The sequence below is a fragment of the Symphodus melops genome (assembly GCF_947650265.1).
Source record: "Symphodus melops genome assembly, chromosome: 16".
Taxonomy (NCBI): Eukaryota; Metazoa; Chordata; class Actinopteri; order Labriformes; family Labridae; genus Symphodus; species Symphodus melops.
In genome coordinates, this window is record NC_136706.1 from 17,954,869 (window position 1) to 17,973,479 (window position 18,611).

Here is an 18,611-nt window from a genome sequence, read left to right on the forward strand (position 1 = left end):
ACGAAAAAGCCTCAGACGAAAAAGCCTCAGACGAAACGGCCTCAGACTGAACGGCCTCAGACGAAAAAGCCTCAGACGAAACGGCCTCAGACGAAAAAGCCTCAGACGAAACGGCCTCAGACGAAAAAGCCTCAGACGAAAAAGCCTCAGACGAAACGGCCTCAGACGAAAAAGCCTCAGACGAAACGGCCTCAGACTGAACGGCCTCAGACGAAAAAGCCTCAGACGAAACGGCCTCAGACGAAAAGGCCTCAGACGAAACGGCCTCAGACGAAAAAGCCTCAGACGAAAAAGCCTCAGACGAAACGGCCTCAGACGAAAAAGCCTCAGACGAAAAAGCCTCAGACATATTTATGTTATTTATTTTTAAATTCGAGGGGGGGGGGGGGGGGGGGGGGGTGACTAAACGGCCTCAGATATAATTATTTTATTTATTTATATATTTTTAAATTGGGGGGAAGCGGAGCGTTGCCGGGGAACATGAAACGTCATCAAGATGCGACCACAACAACCCTGGCGCGTCTATGGGCGCGGAATGAAAATACAGTAAGTAAGTTTTAGTTAACGTTCGCCGTTCTGTTTCTTTTGCTTATGCCATTGTTATATATATTGATTTATTGACTTATGGTTAAAAGGTAGGAAGAGAGCTAGCGTTATATTATATTTTTTTAAATTGTAAAATTAGGCCGATACTATTGTGTCTTGCTAATCGTAGCTAGCTTCAGTACATTAACGTTAGTAGCAATGGCTAATGTTTTGCTAAATTGGTCAGTAATTGATCCATATATATTTCAGCAGATGGACAAAGTGAAAGCCTATGAGGATCTTCAAAAAGAACTTGAAAACGGTAACGACTGTTTCATTGTGGTTTAACGGTAATGGTAGCACATTCATGCTGACTTTAACTGCCACACAACGCTGTATGTATGTGTACTTTTTGTTGTTAAAATATAAAAGGTGAATTTGATTCAAGATTTGGTGACTGACTACTGCATTATTGTCACTCCCTCCACTTCAAATTTAATTTGTAGGTGAGCTTACCAAAAAAGGCTTTGATGCCAAAGTCAAAAAGCTCCTGGCAGCTGACAAAACAGGTAGGCTTGACTATTGATAGTTGTTGCACAACTTGTAAAAAATTACAGGCTGATTGAACGTACAATATGAGGACATCACATTTGTATATGAAGTTCACTGTACAGAAGCCTGTGGCAGTTGTGGAATTAATGCAGTTGTTTCATAACACTGCCCTTCTCATATTGCAGATGACACCAACTCAAGAAGGGCCAATGCATTTTTAAGTAAGGAAAAATAAAATTGTACACAGTTGTAAGAGCTAGTACTGTTACTAAGAAATAGTTTAGATCGCTTGGCTTGACACAATTGTCAGTCTAAATGTATAACTACTTTACAGGTGCAGCAGAGGCATTTGGCAAAGCCAAAAAGCTACTAAAGCCCCAAGTAAAGAAAAAACAATTTCCACTCAATGATAAAGATTTGGGCTGTGGAAAATCATTAGTGAAGGTGTGTGAATACTAAGCCACAGACACAGATTGTATGAATGTGTTGTATACATATCTTTGTAAAGACCTTCTTTTATTATGATTACATTTTATTTTATTTTTTTCCCTTGATGTTAGATAAGACTGGCTCCAATGGAGTGGAAGCCTAGAACTCTCAGAAAGTATGGACGGTACCAGAAACTGATTTTGGATGAAACTCCACCTCGCGTCCTTCTACAAGGCCATGAAACCTATGATGACTTGGTCAACATAGGCAAAAACAGTTTCTGGCCAGGGGATGTTGAGGGGAGTGAGTTCACCCTTTGCCATTCTGATGGGTCCAGGTGGAGTAAGGAGGACTTTCACAAAGAGTATAAGACTGTTTCAGACCTTTCGACTCCATGGAAAAGGACAGTTTATGTTGGACGAAGAGAATGTGGTAATTAATAGGCAATAGTGTAATAAGTATTGCTTTTATCTTTAATGTCCAATTTGTTAATTTTGTAAGAAATATTGTTTTTTTGCAGATGTCATGGTTTCAGGTGATCTAAGTTCCGCCTCAGGTGTGTACTTGTATATCTGCCAATGCTAAATGAAAGATTTTTTAAATTTTGTCTTGTGATTACATTTCCAACCTATATAAGCTTGTGCACTATGTGTTTGCTAATGTATGTTTATATTTTTTTGTGTAATGTGTCTAATTTTGCAGATGAACTCCTTAAAACTGATGTGGGCGATGATGAAAGTGGCATCTGTATGTCTGCCGATACTGAATGTATGGACTTTTTTTAGTGTATCTTGAAATTACATATTGAACCGGTATATGGTTGTGTAGTATGTGTGCACTATTGCATGGTTACAATTTTAGTCTAATACATGTCTTATTTTGCAGATGAATTCCCTGAAACTGATGTGGGTAGGAGTCTTGCAGATCAGGTAAAGCCTTGATCTTCATTATGGTCTTATTTGTGTCACGGACATTAGTTAGTACACAGTGGAAAACATGCAGTATAGATATTTTCTCCAAATGTGTTCATAGGATATCCATCCTAAGACATCCAGCTCAGGTGAACTGGAGACAGGGAGAGCGAGAAAGGAAAGCCAGTGCAGGTCACAGGTGGATGTAAATTCAGGGTCATCTGCAATTATAGGCAGAGCTGTAAGCCAAGGGCTGTCACCATGTGCACCTATAGGGGAAAGGAGAGCAGTGGAGGGAGATGAAGAGCTATTTGTAGGTTCTGCAAATATGTTTCTCCCTGAATCGTCCAGCATGACTCCCATTTTACCATCATGTAAGTAATGTTTTTTGTTAGATTTATCATTAGACATATTTTTAAGCAGAGGTTGAGTTAAACCAAAGAAAGAATAGAAGTTGTCATATTTCAGGGGTAGAAACTGACTACAGCTCCTGGAGATAGCCTTGCATGGTTTAGATATGACTGTTCTACAAACATGACAGGAGTGATTGGAGCACCAAGTGGCAGCTGTTTGATAATGTGTGTTTTTATCCCCAAGTGTATCTTCCACGTGTTCCATATGTGGACAAGGCTTTAATTAAATACGATGAAGAAAACCTACTTGGTGAAGGAACATTTGGCAAGGTATATCAAGGTTCTTTCCATGGTACTCCGGCAGCTGTTAAAAGGATAGTATTTGGCTCTGCAGGATGTGAGGACGACGACATCCAACATGAAATAAACGTGTCCTTGTAAGAACTTACATGTGATTTATATTGTTTTTTTATTTGATAGTGCTGTGTTTGCGAAAGTTTTATAATGATACATTTATCATTGTATTTATCAATGTTGTAAAACAATGTGACACTACATTGTGTTCTTTGTCTTGTATTTTATCAGGAGACTGTCTCATCCCAACATTGTCAGACTCATGGCAGCAGCCCGCAGTGAGACCTGCTTTTTGTTGGCGACCGAATACATTCACGGAGCCACCCTGGAAGCAGTGCTTCATACAGACAACTGCTTTGTAAAGGTGCCATTACTCTTTCTCTTATGTCTGCATGAACAATGTTTAGGTGTGTCTGTGGGGGGGGGGGGGGGCTTACTTACTTTGTCTGCTGCCACAGAAGCACAGGATGTTTGCCATAAAGGCATTTTATTTGCTAGAGCTGTATCTGTGCCTTTTTTTTATTGCACTTCCACCTATGGGTAATTTGGAAGTTGACGTTCTTGTCAATACGTGTACATTTATTTCGGAAGAGATGCAGGACATAGTTACGATTTCTGCACACTTGACCCCATAATGTTTAATTTGAGCAACATTTTCACTATTTCTTTAGTTTACATATATTTTACCTTTTGTCTTGTTAGCTCGAAGGACATGATGCCAGTTTCATATCATTGGACCTTTCAATGGCTGTTGAGTATATCCATGCACAAAGAATCATTCACCAAGACTTAAAGCCAGCAAATGTCATGGTAAGCTACTTGTCTTGAATTACAGTTTTTCTCCCTGATTTTGTTAATTTTCCCAGATCACAACTGAAATTCTCAACTATTTGTTCAACCTCCACGTCATCAAGTCACTTATGCACATCAGAAAAGCAATTTCTCTGCTTTTTCAACAAGTTAAACAGATACAGTACTGCAGATGCAAATGCTTTGGCATATTCATGCAAAGGATTATGTACACTTATACAATTTCCTACATTATCCAGAGCGTATGTTATGTACTGTAGATAAACATGTTTTACATAGGTTATTTTTGATTGTCTTGCCCCCTGAAACATCTAATCATTCGTTCATTGCATGAATCAGTACATGCAGAATGGTTGAACATGTCACATTTTCAATACTGTAACACATTTTGATCGACATGGCATGATCACTTAAATGTAGGAAAGAGTGGACGACTATACATAATTTGCATGAATGTCCCAAAGGATTTGTCCAAAACAATTAGAAATTTGTTTTATGATGTGCACCAATGACTACATGTGGAGGTTGAATAATAAGTTTTGAGATTTTAAATTCTGATCTGAGAAATCTATCAAGCAACTGAAAAAAAATTGTAAAGACAAATTAACCCATATTGTGGGTGTGGTGCTAAGTTGTGAGCTTCATCCCTCTGCCAAGGTTGCCTTGCATCTGTTTCCTGAGATTCACTGCACATCAATAAAAAAAAAGTTAAAAGTGCATCCTACCTGAATACCATAAACATTGGACACTATGGGTGATAGGACTGTAATTAGTATGGGAATTATATAGGTATTATGTCTGTTGCAGCCACGTGGTTTTGACCAGTTATACAATCTGTGAGATTTTGGACAACCTGACCTTAAAAGATTTGTATTTCAATACCTTACAGGTTCACTACCCATCTAAGAAGGCAATCCTGACAGACTGGGGCCTGGCAAACATTAGAGACACTGTGATGGTTCGTCAAGGCAGTAGGTTCACTGCACAGGCTGTAGGGCCAACTGGTGGTACTTATCTTTACATGGCTCCCGAATGCATTCTACACTTTGAAGAGGCCTCCTTGCAGACAGACATGTGGTCCATGGGAGCTACATACCTGGAGCTCCTCACTGGGTCTGTTCCGTGGAAGGTCAAGAAACAACGAGAGCTGGTTGCACTAATGGCTGCCAAAACCCCACCACATGCCCTAGCACATCTCAGTGAGAGGTACAGTTTTCTTAGTGGGTTGGTAAGCTATGACCCCGCATCGAGGCCTGCCGCATCTGATGTTGTACAGTTCCTCAAGTCAGGAGTTGATCTTGCAAGCCGATATGGCTACAGCTGGTAATCAAGCAATAAGTTGGGGTTCAACAGTACATTTTTACCACTGTGCTAATATGTTTTGCTGTATGTTGTAGTCTGCTGTTTATGAAGCACTGAAATTCTTTTCTTACAGTTGAAAATTATCAAGAAATCAAAATGTAGGTTAGGACCTTTGAAACATGGAAAACATTGTTTAACAAGAAAGTTTCACTTTTTCTGAACACTAAACTTCCAATACTGTGAAAATGTTCAAATAAAAACATTGCCAGTTATTTGTATCATTTTATTTCTCAAAAGGTATTTAATATACTCCAGCTGATAGCCCTGTCGCTTGTCTTAGCCAAAGGAAGACTGGTGAGGTGTTTTAAAGATGTCACTTGCTCACTCCCCTCCCATCCTCTGTCTGATGAGAACTTCGTATATCTCATTTGCCTCTGCAAATGTACAGGGTGTAGGAATTGTATTCTTGTTCATGGCAGTGGTGAATTCTTGGACTATCATGAGGTATGCAGCAAGACAACCATCTGCTGTGTTTGGAAAATGACTGCTTTCCAAAATGGCATGGCACATGTCTCGGAACTCCTGGTTTGCCACCATTAATGGTTCATCTTTCTCACTGACAAGTTCTTTAGCGTAGTCGAGGAGGTCTGTGTCGACTGGGCACAGCATGTCAGCAAAACCTGCAATTGGGGGAACATTTTCCATTAGAATGACAAGTACATCAATAATTGCAAAGCTGTTTCAGAGCATGCATATAAATCAGTTCACCATGACCTACAATGCTTTAAGCTGAAGCTTCAATGTCTTTCCTGCATGTTAATTTAAATATGAAATGTTTTAAGTAGGTTTACAGATTTAGTAATATGAAATTAAAAAGATAGGTAGCCAACACTAAAACATAAACAAATATTTACAAATTTCAGAATTTGTTCCTATAATCTGTCAGTCTGATGCAATGGTGTGATTACATTGGCAAATGACGTGTGTTTTGTTACGTTAGAATTAAGTTAAATAAAGATTATCAACTTTTGTTGCAACTTGCAAGTAACATACCAGGAGGTGGGGACGTGTAGAGAACATCTGGCTTCCCAAATGGACCTGCAGCATAGCGTTGTTTGCGGATGTCATGGATGTTCCATGTTATCTGCTCAGTTTTCAAATCTTTCTGAAGGAGTGGAAGGTGTGTGTACTGCAAGCAGTTGCTTTGGAGAAAGAAATGGAACTCAATGTTAACATTAAATCTGTTAGTGACATGCAATTAATCTGATCATTATTGACTTACATGTGTACAGGGTTGTCAAGCTCAAGGATGCCAGACTCCATCATGGCCTAAGCATGTGATTTTGAAAAAGACAGAAGTTGTATGTTTTAGCATTACATCAGTGAACCAAATTCTAAATTTATGTCAATCAAGTCTATGATTACAATAAGAGTGAGGAAATGCCCAAAAACTACAAGATTTTAATTCCCAAAGATGAGTGGGTTTTTTTAAATAAAAATAAAGTCATGTAGCAAAGTAACTAGAAAATCAGGGTATGCAGCATTTATTTTCTTTTATATTAAGTCAAAACATCCTCATGCTTTTCCTTAAATACGCATACACAACAGTTAGGATCACTTCAGAAGGCAATAGAATAAAGCAAATGCTCCTGCTTGACGAGGACTTTTTTGATCTTATACTCTACAGTTTATATGTGTTTCTTGGGGACAGATTCAATCAGCCTTGACTAGCAACACATTACATTTAGAAAACTATCTAATCCAAGATATGGTCCAAAAACAAAAGAAAGTCAAACATCTAAATTGTCAGTTGGTGTTGGATGTTCATTTTACATCAAGCTGGTGTAAATGTCAAGCAAAAAAACATTAAACTTTAGGAGCGTACTTTTTTTATTACGTCTGTATTGTTAAATCATTTGCTTTTATACCTCAAATGTTATCAGCCATTTCTTGATCCATGCCCTCTTTAAAATGCTGTTGAACCATTCGGCTCTCTAAACAATGAAAAATTACACTATTATTTTGAATGCCATCAGTGCCGGTCTAAAAATATTTGTGTATAAATGTAAAAACTTTCCTGGTTGTGCACTGATGTCCCCATTCTGAAGCACTGCTGTGCCTGGTTCCCCTGCTCACGCATGTGAAATGCCATCTGCATTTGACCAACAACAAGGTTCTCCTTTCCTCTGTCACCTCGAATCAATTTGGGACAGCCTGAGCATACAAAAAGAAAATCTTTTGTTTGTGCCATAACTGTTTGGTATTTGAAACCATATCAAGGACATTCTATTGTTACCAAAACTTAAATCTTTCGCTTGGTAACTGTTTTCTAGGAATTCCAACCAATTAAAAACAATACAGTGCATACCACCCTGCTCCTGAACAGCATCGTAGAAGTATCTTGCAACAAATCTTTGCTTGCGGTTGGAAGTGCCTAGCTTCAACCAAAGAAGTTTCCTAGAAAAACTGAGTGGACAACAACAGAAAAGGTGCACATATTCACATTACTATAATAGGACTGAATTACCGTTATGGCACGTGTAATCATAGCAAGACTTTTACTGAAAGTCTACATGGCCATATGTGACAAAATCTACATCAACACCTAATCTTCATGGAACATTAAATTATCAATGAATTTACAGACTGCAAAGAAAATGCAACATACCCATCAATACCTAGATGTATCCACATGCCAAAGAACTTCAGTTTGTCATTACCTGTATGGAACAATGTATGTTTCTGAATGAGTATAAACTTACCATCTTAGAAGTTGATCACTTAAATTTAAAAGATAAGATATGTACCATCAATGTGCCAGGTGTCATTTGGGCCATGGCAGAAGTAATTCCTCCGGTGAATTTTCTTCTTGCCAGGAGCTCTTTTTTGAAGACCACTTGCATCCAGATCCCTCATTATTTCAGCAACATCATTTCTATATTAACAGGAGATTACAAATTAATTAAAATGACCTACAAATTAATTGAAATGAGCTTCTACCTCATAACATTAAGAGCAAAGTATAGAGACCAACCTGTAGCAAGGCTGCACTCCTCTGATATCCCGAACCCGTTTCAGCATTGCCCTGATGCCTTGTTCAGGTGACCACTGTCTCATCTCACTCTGTAAATCAACACATTGCACAACATATTAAACCATTTGAATTATCATAAGGAAAAACACTGCAAATACAACCTGAGCAACTAACATTTCATTACATGTATTCAATATATCGGCAAAAATCCTGCAACAAAGGTTCCAGAAAAACATATTAATATCTTAGCCTTATTGACGATACTTGTTTTATTAAGGCTTACCTCCACAGCTTTGCGGATTTCAGTGAGAGGTCGCTGGGGGTCTCTCCGCCTCAATCCCAGAACTTTCAAAATCCTTCTCATGTGTCTCTCACTGTTAGGTCACAAAACAACCACAATACATGCTTTCCTTATAAAAGCACATGCATTGTGTCTTGTCCACAAGGAAAAGACTTTTGTAATTATAAGACAATGTGCATATCAGAGATGTGTCATGTCAATGGTATCTGATACAGCAACACATTTCTCAAAATGCAGGCCTACCTGATTTCATGTCCAGATGAAGCCAATACAGAGCGTATTTCCTTCTGTTTCAAGCCATTTCTGAATAACAATATTATCATATCCTCTACAAAACGTTAAGTGTGACAACCATAGGTTGAATGATATTCTAACACCTGTACTGATGCAAAATAGCTAGCCAGTGGAATTATGGAAATTTCTGGGTGTGAACATTCTACTTAAGAGGTAGTAACTTTATTCAGCTAAAACTCATACATACATAGCCTCATAAGTATATTGATGATTGTGGATACTCCTTTCACTCTTGCTGTCAGTTGACATCTTGCACCAATGTCTGAAAAAAAGTAAACAACAAAAATGTTATTGCAAAATAATAGCGTTAGGCAATTAGTAGAAATCCACAACTGACAGCTTTCTATACAATACGTCATTTGAAATTTAACGAGCTATAATTTTAGGACTAATGGTCAGTATTTACACTTGGTTCATTTTAAATATCAAACAAAATGTGAGAATTTGATTTACTACAATACACGACCTAATCACTTCACTGTTTTAAGTGCTTTAATAGCCTCACAGCGTTAATCATTTAAAGCCTCCCATAATCATTTAAGGGAGCTAAAATATGTGTCTGCTACAAACGTATGCTATGTACATTTGTAGCAATTGCTACTACTGAAGCTAGCTACGATTAGCAAGACACAATAGTATCGGCCTAATTTTACAATTTAAAAAATATAATATAACGCTAGCTCTCTTCCTACCTTTTAACCATAAGTCAATAAATCAATATATATAACAATGGCATAAGCAAAAGAAACAGAACGGCGAACGTTAACTAAAACTTACTTACTGTATTTTCATTCCGCGCCCATAGACGCGCCAGGGTTGTTGTGGTCGCATCTTGATGACGTTTCATGTTCCCCGGCAACGCTCCGCTTCCCCCCCAATTTAAAAATATATAAATAAATAAAATAATTATATCTGAGGCCGTTTAGTCACCCCCCCCCCCCCCCCCCCTCGAATTTAAAAATAAATAAAATAAATATGTCTGAGGCTTTTTCGTCTGAGGCTTTTTCGTCTGAGGCCGTTTCGTCTGAGGCTTTTTCGTCTGAGGCTTTTTCGTCTGAGGCCGTTTCGTCTGAGGCTTTTTCGTCTGAGGCCGTTTCGTCTGAGGCTTTTTCGTCTGAGGCCGTTCAGTCTGAGGCCGTTTCGTCTGAGGCTTTTTCGTCTGAGGCCGTTTCGTCTGAGGCTTTTTCGTCTGAGGCTTTTTCGTCTGAGGCCGTTTCGTCTGAGGCTTTTTCGTCTGAGGCCGTTTCGTCTGAGGCTTTTTCGTCTGAGGCTTTTTCGTCTGAGGCCGTTTCGTCTGAGGCTTTTTCGTCTGAGGCCGTTTCGTCTGAGGTCTGACGCCGTTTAGTCTGAGACAGTTTCATCTGAGGCCGTTTAGTCTGAGGTCTGACACCCGACGGAGGTTTTCCTGAGAACTGATGCTTTTTCGTCTGAGGTCTGACACCTTCGTCTGAGACCTGAGGATGTCCTAAAATGTATGCCGTACGCCCCTGCAAAAGTCAGCGCCCCAGTTGGGCCATCCCAGTCCAAAACGTCTAGACACGCCCCTGACATGAAGGTTACAGATGCATGCAGTGTACTGTCTGTTTTTGTTTCATGCTCTCTGTTGCATTTTAATTGGCAAAGCAGTGTAGCAAGTATTCCAGAAGCATTTAGTTGAATTGTTACGCTCAGTTACTTGTCCTCTTCGGATTTTCAGAGTAATCATGCTTAACAACAGTTATTCAGTTGGACACCAAATCATGTATTTTAAAGGAAAGCCACATTCTTTGCAGTGAAACACTACAAATTGTTCAAAAACTTTCCAGGGTGAAGAGCCGTTCCTTGAAAATGTGAAGAGAGGCATGGCATGGCAGCTCAATCCTGCCTTAGCAAAGCGCCTGCTCAAAGATTTATAAGCCATATTTTAGGCTGATGGGAGATTCAAAAGGTCTTTAAAGGTTAAGTGAGCTCATGGCGCCATGAGTCAATCTCAAAGACCATTTGAACATCACAGAATGCATTGTGCAAAAGACTATCAATAGCCATTCACCCAGCCATTTGCTTTTTATATGGCCAACAATGCAGAGCTTTGTCACATACAGGATTTTTTTTAACCATTACAAGTTAGAATCAGGTATCTTAAACAAATGCTACATCAAAAGCATGATATCAGGATAAATTGTCAGTTTGTCACAATGAACATCTCGTCTATTGTATTCATCATTGATGTTGTTAACTGCTCTTTGGCTGTGGAAGGTTGCACATAGTTTCACAACTCTTTCAACAGATTGATAGAGGCTTCAGATCCATTCATGGGGTTGATCGGGTTCAAGGAGGATTTGTAACCAGTCTTGCATGTCACAATGCCAGACAAATCCATGAATTCAAATGAGTCTGCCTAAGCATAAGTTTAACAGAGGCAAGTGCATTAAAACTTGCACTCACTATCAAACATGTTTCATGAAGGTTTTGATCAGACGTTCTTGAACCTCATATACTGCATGTATAAATCTAAATCTCTCTCTTTCATGTCAGGATAAGGTGTGTGGGACCTTATCCTGACGTGAAACAGCACCCTTTGAAGCTGATCTCTGGGTGATTCCAGGATCAATCTAGAGCCCAGACAATGGGTACCATTTCGACTGGTTTAAAACAAAATGCACAATCCAGAGTTGCATACTAAAGTCTTCTTTGAGAGGCTTGACTTTCAACTTGAAATTTGCTTGCATGTTCTTTATATAGGGGTCATGGTATTTCTATTTCCCTGCAATCTCTGCAACCAAAAGCGATGTTGTCTTACCATGAATACAACACTTAAAAGTCTGACAAGCCATTAGTTAGCTGTAGGTAGCTGCAGACAACATGGATCAAGTCAGTGAAATTTTGTAGAATTTGTGAGTTGAAGCTGGCAACAAACAGAATACCAGTGTAGCTCAATGACAAAGTCCATACTCTGCAGTGAGATGCTTCTTAAAGGAACCAGCTGCCTCAAATTATGGGGAGGTGAATCTATATGCCTAATGTCAAAGAATAACTCCTCTTTTGTGGTTTATCCTTCCACAACATATAACACCTCCAACAGCTCCTCCCTGTAAAGTGTTAAATGGCAGAAGGAACAAAAGGTGATTACAATTATTGTCGTTCTGCCACATCAAAATGTATACCAAATTATTGTACCAATATGTTTAATTGACATCCAGTGGAGTAACACATTAAGGTGCAAGGCCTTTACAACTGGCCAGCTGCAATGAAAGCTGAAGCGTTCAAAAAGCTTAGACTGAATATTCATGTGCAGTTTAAAGAACTGAAAGTGGCTGCTTAACTCCTGAGACCATGTACTGGTAGTTTCAGTACAACCACCAATACACGGTTCTCATGCATCCAGCATTTCACTCTCAAAATGATAGTTTTTTAGATTTAAAAAAAAAAGAAGAAGCCCAGTACATCAGGCTTCCCCGTGCTGCCTGTTATGCCAGGAGATAAATGAGCCAAATGTGATAGATCCCTGTGGAAATGTGAAGGTGGGAAGGGAACCTTATGACTGAGACAAGAATGTAATTAGACGTGACAAATAAGGTTTAACAAGAAACAGGTGGCACATTGATATTAATAGCCTTAATTGGCCAATTTTGATTGATTTATGAACAAGGAAAGACAGTAGGGAATATATTAGATGGGAGACATTTTTAATGGTAAAAGGTCCAAATTAAAGAACAGAAAAAAGTCTTTAAAATGTACAAAATTAAAAAAATTGAGAAAAATGCTTTATTGGTTTTGGTACAAGTTGTAGAGTGTATGGAGAGTGTAAGGATTGTTTTGACCCAGAGCAGCAAACAAATAAACCACCAAAAGAAAATCCCTTTATAGTTTTCAGTTAAAGTAAGATAAACCAAAAACACATCTTCATTTGAATGCACAACATTAAAATAAAAAGGATACAAACCTTTAACATTTTGTTAGCCAACATTTACTAGTTTACGAAACAATCAAAAATGACACAGAAGGATTATTTATTTAGATTTTTTCATCCCAGCTACCTGATAACCTTAAGGCCTATTTGTTTTTCTGCAAGCTGTTTTTTTTATGTACCTGGTCTGCCTCCCATTTGGTGCCGCATGTATCATACAATCATTTTATCAGAGCTGTTTTGCTGACAGTCGCCTGCGCTGCCTGAAAATAATGCTGATGAGATTTCAGAATTAGGAAAAAGATCGGTTGCACACCTGCCACAATGTTTGGACCAGAGGTCTTCTTCAGGTTATAAGAAGAAGAAGACCTCTATAGTCAAAACGTTGTGATCAATTAAAACGTTCTGTGGCATTTGAGCATGTGTGTGGGCCTATCTTGTTGGAGCTAATATGTATATAATTGTCATTTCATGTATTCTTCACTTACTAGCACTCACTCATACACAGGTCTCAGTAATTTCCCACTGTGAGCATGTCCTCTTTATGTTGCTGTGTAACTTCATCTTACCGCGCATTGGTACATTGTGTCCCAGGAAGACTTGTCTTTTAAGAACTAAGAGACGCCACAAGTGGTTGGACACACACAGACACGCACACAGACACACCCACAAGATGTACTTACACGTAGATACAATTAATCATTTGCTGCTGATGTGTACGCCTATTTCTTGTACAATGCTCTACAACAAAAGCTGTGCTCCAGAGGAAGTTTGTTGGAGAGAGTCTGACCGAGAGCAAAGAAAGATCTCCTCATCTGCTCTTCTCTTGGCCAAGTAAAACTTGAAGCTTGTGTTTCAGTCTGGGTTCTTGAGTTGTGTCTGTTTTAATATGTCAACCTAAGGTGAAGTCTGACTTCGACCATGACAATCTTCGTTCTAAGTCTGCTGACTTTGCACTGCTCTGCGACTACGTGATGTGCGTATAACTACCTCCTTTTTCTGAGGTCTAAGAATTAACCAAAACAAGTAGGTGATAGGTCTGTCTCTTTTGGAAACACCTAACTGCTCAGTCATCAGTTTCATTGTTAATATTAAAAATATAGATATTAGCAGCTCAATGCATGCTGTCACACCGTGCAGTGAGGTTTGATGGGGTTATAAGGGTCAGTGGTTCAGTTTTCATTTGTAAAATTTAATCAACCTTTATCAGCAGTGTGTGATTGTTTTGTTCAGACATTTCAGCTAAACGGAGACACAAAAAGTACAGATGTTAAATATATCATCCACAATAAATCCATTCTGTTGAAGGGCTCCAGTAAAACATGGCAATGTTAAAGTGAGTCAGTGTGCACAAGATGAAAAGCAGAGCACTTCGAGCCATTTTGTTACACCTGTCCTTTAAATACTGTAACATGCTGAAATACATCAAGAGAAAAAAAAATCTGTCATAGAGCTTACACGTGTGTTATCTCCAATGTTGTAACATCAGACAAGTAATGATAAGCCAATTCCATTTTGTTATCTTTTTTTTACTTTTTTTTTTTTTTTTTTTTAGTCCTTGACACTTATCTGCAAAAGGGAGCCCACCAGAAACATCTATTCTACTGTGGAATAGATGTTTCACTGTGGAATTAAAGTTGAGTAGAATTAAAGTTCAACATATTATTTTGAAGAAAAGCTTCACGGTTCGTCCTGTTTAAATCAGAGCAATGACTGTCCTTGAATTCAATGATTCTACCCTCGTAATAGTCTGTAATGAAAAAAAAAATAGGACAAACTTACTGCTGTGTTCTTTAAACATGATTTTAGTGCCTGTTCTCTTCTTGTCTTTGACTTCTTTAACTCAGCCAAGACACTTAAAGACGCTGTTTTTTTTTCTTCTTTTACATGAGGTAACAGATGTGGGTCCTCTCTTCTTCATAAATACCAGTTGAATACCATCTACCATTTTAAACAATTTAAGCTTATCTCTCTTACTGGTTGACTTTTGATTGTCCTTTTCTTTATTTGTTCTGAGAGAGAGTATCTAAGGAGTGTGTGATAAGGTTCAAAATGTATGGGGTACTCTGTATGTAATGATGGGAGTTTTTATATAAAAGGTAAACAAAATTAAGTAGTATAAGCAAATGTACCTTTAAGTTTAGAATAATGATAGACCAGCATATCCTTATTCACAAGGCTGATCTTCACCTGCTTCACTCAGACTTGTGTAATTATATTTACATGAAAGATGCTTAAAGCTATCGTCTTCGCTCTGCAACTCAGTGATGCAACTTTCTGCTACCTGTTATCTGTCCTCAAAGTGCATCTTGAAATGGGAAAAAGCAGTTTTGGGTATACGCTGCTCATGTGACTAGGAATCTCCTGCAGGATGATTTTGGTCTGGGGACGCTGGTCTCTCTCTCTTTTTTTTTTATTTTTATTTTTTTAAATCTTTTTAGAAGTGGATTAAATTGCATTAGAGGAAGATGCTTCATGTTTGACTAAAAGCTTCTGCTCTGTGACTCAGGATATGTTGGTCTGTGTTTGTATCTGCTCTGTGTTTTATGTCTGTGTCTTGTTAACTCTGCGGCTGCCTCTCTTGGCCGGGGAACTCTTTTAAATTAGCTCCATAATCTTAGTGAGGGATTCCATGGTTAAAGAAGTGAAAACGGATCAAGCTCCAAAGTGGGATCCTTATACCCATCATCAGACTTTATATTGTCCATTAGAATACACTTCCCATTTTAAAATTGAATAACCCCAGTTTGTAGTGCATGTTGTAAAAAAACCCCAAAACAACAACAACAAAGCAAGATCAACAACATTATATATAAATATATGATGTATGTAGTAGTATAGTCATGTATGTGTATATATATGCATGCTGGTTAGTCTTCAAACTTCTCATAATTGTCAACCAAATTGAACACACAGTTTAGCTCTTTGTATATTTGTTATATTGAAAGCCTTTCCAGGAATAAGCAGCGGAACTTCCCATTCCATTAAGGAATCGCACTGCAGCAAAGTATAATGTGTGTGTTTGTTTTTATTATTATTATTATTATTATTATGAATTGCACCTTTAGTACCCTTGTTTTAGTTCCTTGTGCAGTATGCGCTTCATCCGTCAGAGGGCGCATCCACAGCGCCCACTTCAAAAATATTCCCTGAAACTCCCATTCTTGGAGTATGGATCTACTTCAACAAAGTGAGGAAACGCTGTTTAACTCTCACCTTTGCAGGATACATTGAGCACGTGCGAGCTCGTTAAAGGTACTGGGTGAGCAGCACACGAGAAGCCTGGACGCCTTCTCCCCAGGCTTGTGAGACTCGGGGTCGGGAGTTAGGACCGCTAAACATCTCATTCCGAACGGGAAACGAGGAGAGGGAGTCGCGGAGAGAGAGGACACGAGCGGAAGGGAGGCAGAAATCACTGAAAAGCAGAGCTGTGTACACGCGTAAGGATATTTTGGGCGTGCGTAAAGGCGCCAAACAAAGTAACGTTAACCGGATAAGTGTAAACACTGTTTTTGTTTTTCCTTGGACATGTTTCCGCTGCTGGAGCGCGTTGTTTGGACTGTGTTATCGTGAAACGAGGGTGATCCTGTGCGCTTGGGAAAGACTGCTCTGTGTTTTACCTTTTTTCTTTCTTTTTTCGCCCTGGAAATTACGGAAAGTTCTTGTTTTGGACGTTTAACCTCTGAAGGAACGTTACATGCAAATGTGGAATGGGTTTCTGGGCTTTGGTTCATCAAATAAACTGAGTTGAAACGCTGTTTTTTCCACATTGTGTAGTAGCCTGAAATGTGAGACACTAGTGAAGTCGACACATGACAAACCGCTGTACACAGTCGTTACATTACCTAGCGTTTTAACCTTTCATTTACGCGCTTTGCTCTGGACATGCAAAGAAAACTTTTTAAGAATGAAGAGGAGAAAATTCCCGTAGCACGTCTCTGTTTTGTGGTTACATCGCCTCCGTCTGCTGAGCTGGATTTATTGAAACCGTGTTGTTATTTTAGTCTCTTTCAAGCTTTCATCATTTCCATGCTGTGGAGACAGCAGAGCTGACATGCGCCCGGGATGGGGATATAGTGCAGTGACTAACTACCACTAAAATACAGAAGGGAAATCACCTATTATTGCGCTGATAGTGAATGATTAATACACCAGGTGGGGAACTGTGCGTATCGTCTGCTTGTGCGCCGTGAACCTCCGGTTTAAACCTGGTGTGAACCACATCTCGGACTCAGTTACTTTGAGAGGAGAGTCTCCGGAGCAGGCATGGAGGAGTGGAGACAATGCGGGCGGTGGTTGATAGACTGTAAGGTCTTGCCCCCGAACCACCGGGTCGTGTGGCCCTCAGCGGCCGTCTTCGACTTGGCACAGGCTCTAAGAGACGGCGTGCTCTTGTGCCAGATGTTGCACAACCTCTCGCCAGGGTCAGTCGACCTGAAGGAGATCAACTTCAGACCCCAGATGTCACAGGTGAGTCTTGCTTAAGATGTGAACCGCAAACCAGCAGATGATGTTTGAGTTACACCTTCAGGTTTTGTCTTTTTACTTTGTTTACAATTGCACAAGCGGCTCGCTTTGTTTTTGTTTTTTTATTACTCTTTTAAAACTGTCAGGGAAGCCCCACCACATATTTTATGCTTTGCTTTGATTGTTTGGAAAGCTGAATGATTACAGCATTTCATTCTTGGATTTCCCCCAGTTGGTCTGCAGATGATAAACACAAACCCTCCTGCCTCAACAAGCCCACTTCTTGGCCTCAGCTCATTTTAGAACCTGTGTGTCGATATCTGTGAGAATACAGGAGCTGAACAGATGTTCATGGTGCTGACAGTGGGAGAGTGCAGGGTCAAGCAGGTTTGCACAGGTGATGAAACAAAGTACCAGCCCAATAAGTCAGGGGTTTCTTCTGCTGTAGGCCTTGAGCTAATCATATCTCTAGACCCATGTGTTCTTTTGATGACTTTTTGAGTACTGTTGGACACATACCATCTTTATGCACTTCTGCACATTTTGCAACGCAGCCTTTGTTGGAGCAATATGAAATGTGTCAGTGGGATAAATATGTAGTTGCTCTGCCATGACAGCTACAGTGTCAACACATTTGCTTTGGATTAAAGGATGTTAATTGAGTATTATCCAGTCAGTCAAGCCCCGAGAGGATAGGATCAAAAATAATCATGGGCTTTGGAATAATAGGGAAAGTGAACCACAAACAGATCCCAGGTTGAGTTATTCGGAGCAGTTTTCTTTTTTCTTTTGTTGACCTTTTCGGAGAGGCAGGCGGGTGTGGCAGTTCAGTATGACAACACATACAAAAGTCATTGAAATTCAGCCCATTTGTTGGTTTCAGGAACTCCAGCATCAACCAATAAGCTGCAGTTCTGTGCAAAAATGGAATGGATATACCCTTTTTGTCGAACAGATAACATGTTGCCCGATCTTAAACCCTGTTTTAAATATTCCACCACTTTTTGTAGAGCTGGAAGAGCTCAGCTGGAAAAACTGGAATATTTGATGACCCCATTTCTGAATCCACACAAATAATAAATAAATAAATGTCATGTAAATAAGTTTTTGTCAGCAGAAGTATGCTGATACCGATATTATGGCGCTGGGCCGATATCATCCAATAATATCAACCAACTGAAATATCGGTCAAGCTTTAGTTGGAGCACAGTGCTGATGATGATTTCCTTTTTTTTAATCCACATTATATATGACAGTAGTTTAGTGACGTCCCTTTTCTTTGGGTAAACTCTTGAGAGAAGTAAGTGTTGGTAAGTGGCTTCACTCAGAGGAAACATAAGCCTACGTGGTGGTATAATTAGAGGTTTGTGCACTCAAGTTACATAAAGCTCAC

General features: G+C 39.3%; 3 protein-coding genes across 26 annotated transcripts in view; 2 read left to right on the forward strand and 1 right to left on the reverse strand.

Moving 5' to 3' along the window:
* Positions 1-445: 445 nt before the first annotated feature.
* On the forward strand, positions 446-5,508 carry LOC306836530 (cyclin-dependent kinase 2 homolog). 6 transcript variants are annotated; one of them, XM_079363677.1, is made up of 15 exons: positions 446-546; positions 796-847; positions 1,032-1,094; positions 1,263-1,298; positions 1,412-1,521; positions 1,638-1,870; positions 2,027-2,062; positions 2,209-2,274; positions 2,392-2,435; positions 2,539-2,566; positions 2,651-2,791; positions 3,015-3,207; positions 3,356-3,488; positions 3,827-3,934; positions 4,824-5,508. In XM_079363677.1, the coding sequence occupies exons 6-15, from the start codon at positions 1,798-1,800 to the stop codon at positions 5,259-5,261; spliced, it is 1,260 nt and encodes a 419-aa protein (XP_079219803.1). In that variant the 5' UTR covers positions 446-546; positions 796-847; positions 1,032-1,094; positions 1,263-1,298; positions 1,412-1,521; positions 1,638-1,797; the 3' UTR covers positions 5,262-5,508. The 6 variants fall into 6 exon arrangements, with proteins under 6 accessions (XP_079219803.1, XP_079219798.1, XP_079219799.1 ...); XM_079363672.1 differs by having other exon boundaries at positions 448-546; positions 2,539-2,791; XM_079363673.1 differs by having other exon boundaries at positions 448-546; positions 799-847; positions 2,539-2,791.
* A 193-nt stretch (positions 5,509-5,701) lies between these two features.
* The window catches only part of LOC306836534 (uncharacterized protein), a 159,519-nt gene continuing 146,609 nt past the window's right edge, over positions 5,702-18,611 (reverse strand). The window contains exons 1-12 of one of the 11 annotated variants that reach the window (XM_079363686.1): positions 9,647-9,791; positions 9,053-9,127; positions 8,815-8,874; positions 8,554-8,644; positions 8,271-8,359; positions 8,044-8,171; positions 7,905-7,956; positions 7,605-7,702; positions 7,165-7,450; positions 6,519-6,565; positions 6,290-6,438; positions 5,702-5,916 (exon numbers count right to left, since the gene is read on the reverse strand). In XM_079363686.1, coding sequence (XP_079219812.1) covers positions 7,269-7,450; positions 7,605-7,702; positions 7,905-7,956; positions 8,044-8,171; positions 8,271-8,359; positions 8,554-8,644; positions 8,815-8,874; positions 9,053-9,127; positions 9,647-9,696 — 825 coding nt within the window. In that variant the 5' untranslated portion in view covers positions 9,697-9,791 and the 3' untranslated portion in view covers positions 5,702-5,916; positions 6,290-6,438; positions 6,519-6,565; positions 7,165-7,268. Of the gene's footprint in view, positions 5,917-5,956; positions 6,439-6,518; positions 6,566-7,164; positions 7,451-7,604; positions 7,703-7,904; positions 7,957-8,043; positions 8,172-8,270; positions 8,360-8,553; positions 8,645-8,814; positions 8,900-9,052; positions 9,128-9,557; positions 9,621-9,642; positions 9,792-18,611 lie in introns of those variants that run through there. The other 10 variants (XM_079363687.1, XM_079363683.1, XM_079363691.1 and 7 more) reach the window with 10 other exon arrangements.
* Positions 15,899-18,611, forward strand: part of vav2 (vav 2 guanine nucleotide exchange factor) — a 225,641-nt gene continuing 222,928 nt past the window's right edge. For 8 of the 9 annotated variants that reach the window (XM_079363647.1, XM_079363653.1, XM_079363648.1 and 5 more), the window contains exon 1: positions 15,900-17,221. In XM_079363647.1, the coding sequence (XP_079219773.1) occupies positions 17,018-17,221 (204 nt within the window). In that variant the 5' untranslated portion in view covers positions 15,900-17,017. Of the gene's footprint in view, positions 17,222-18,611 lie in introns of all 9 variants that reach the window. The other variant, XM_079363650.1, reaches the window with a different exon arrangement.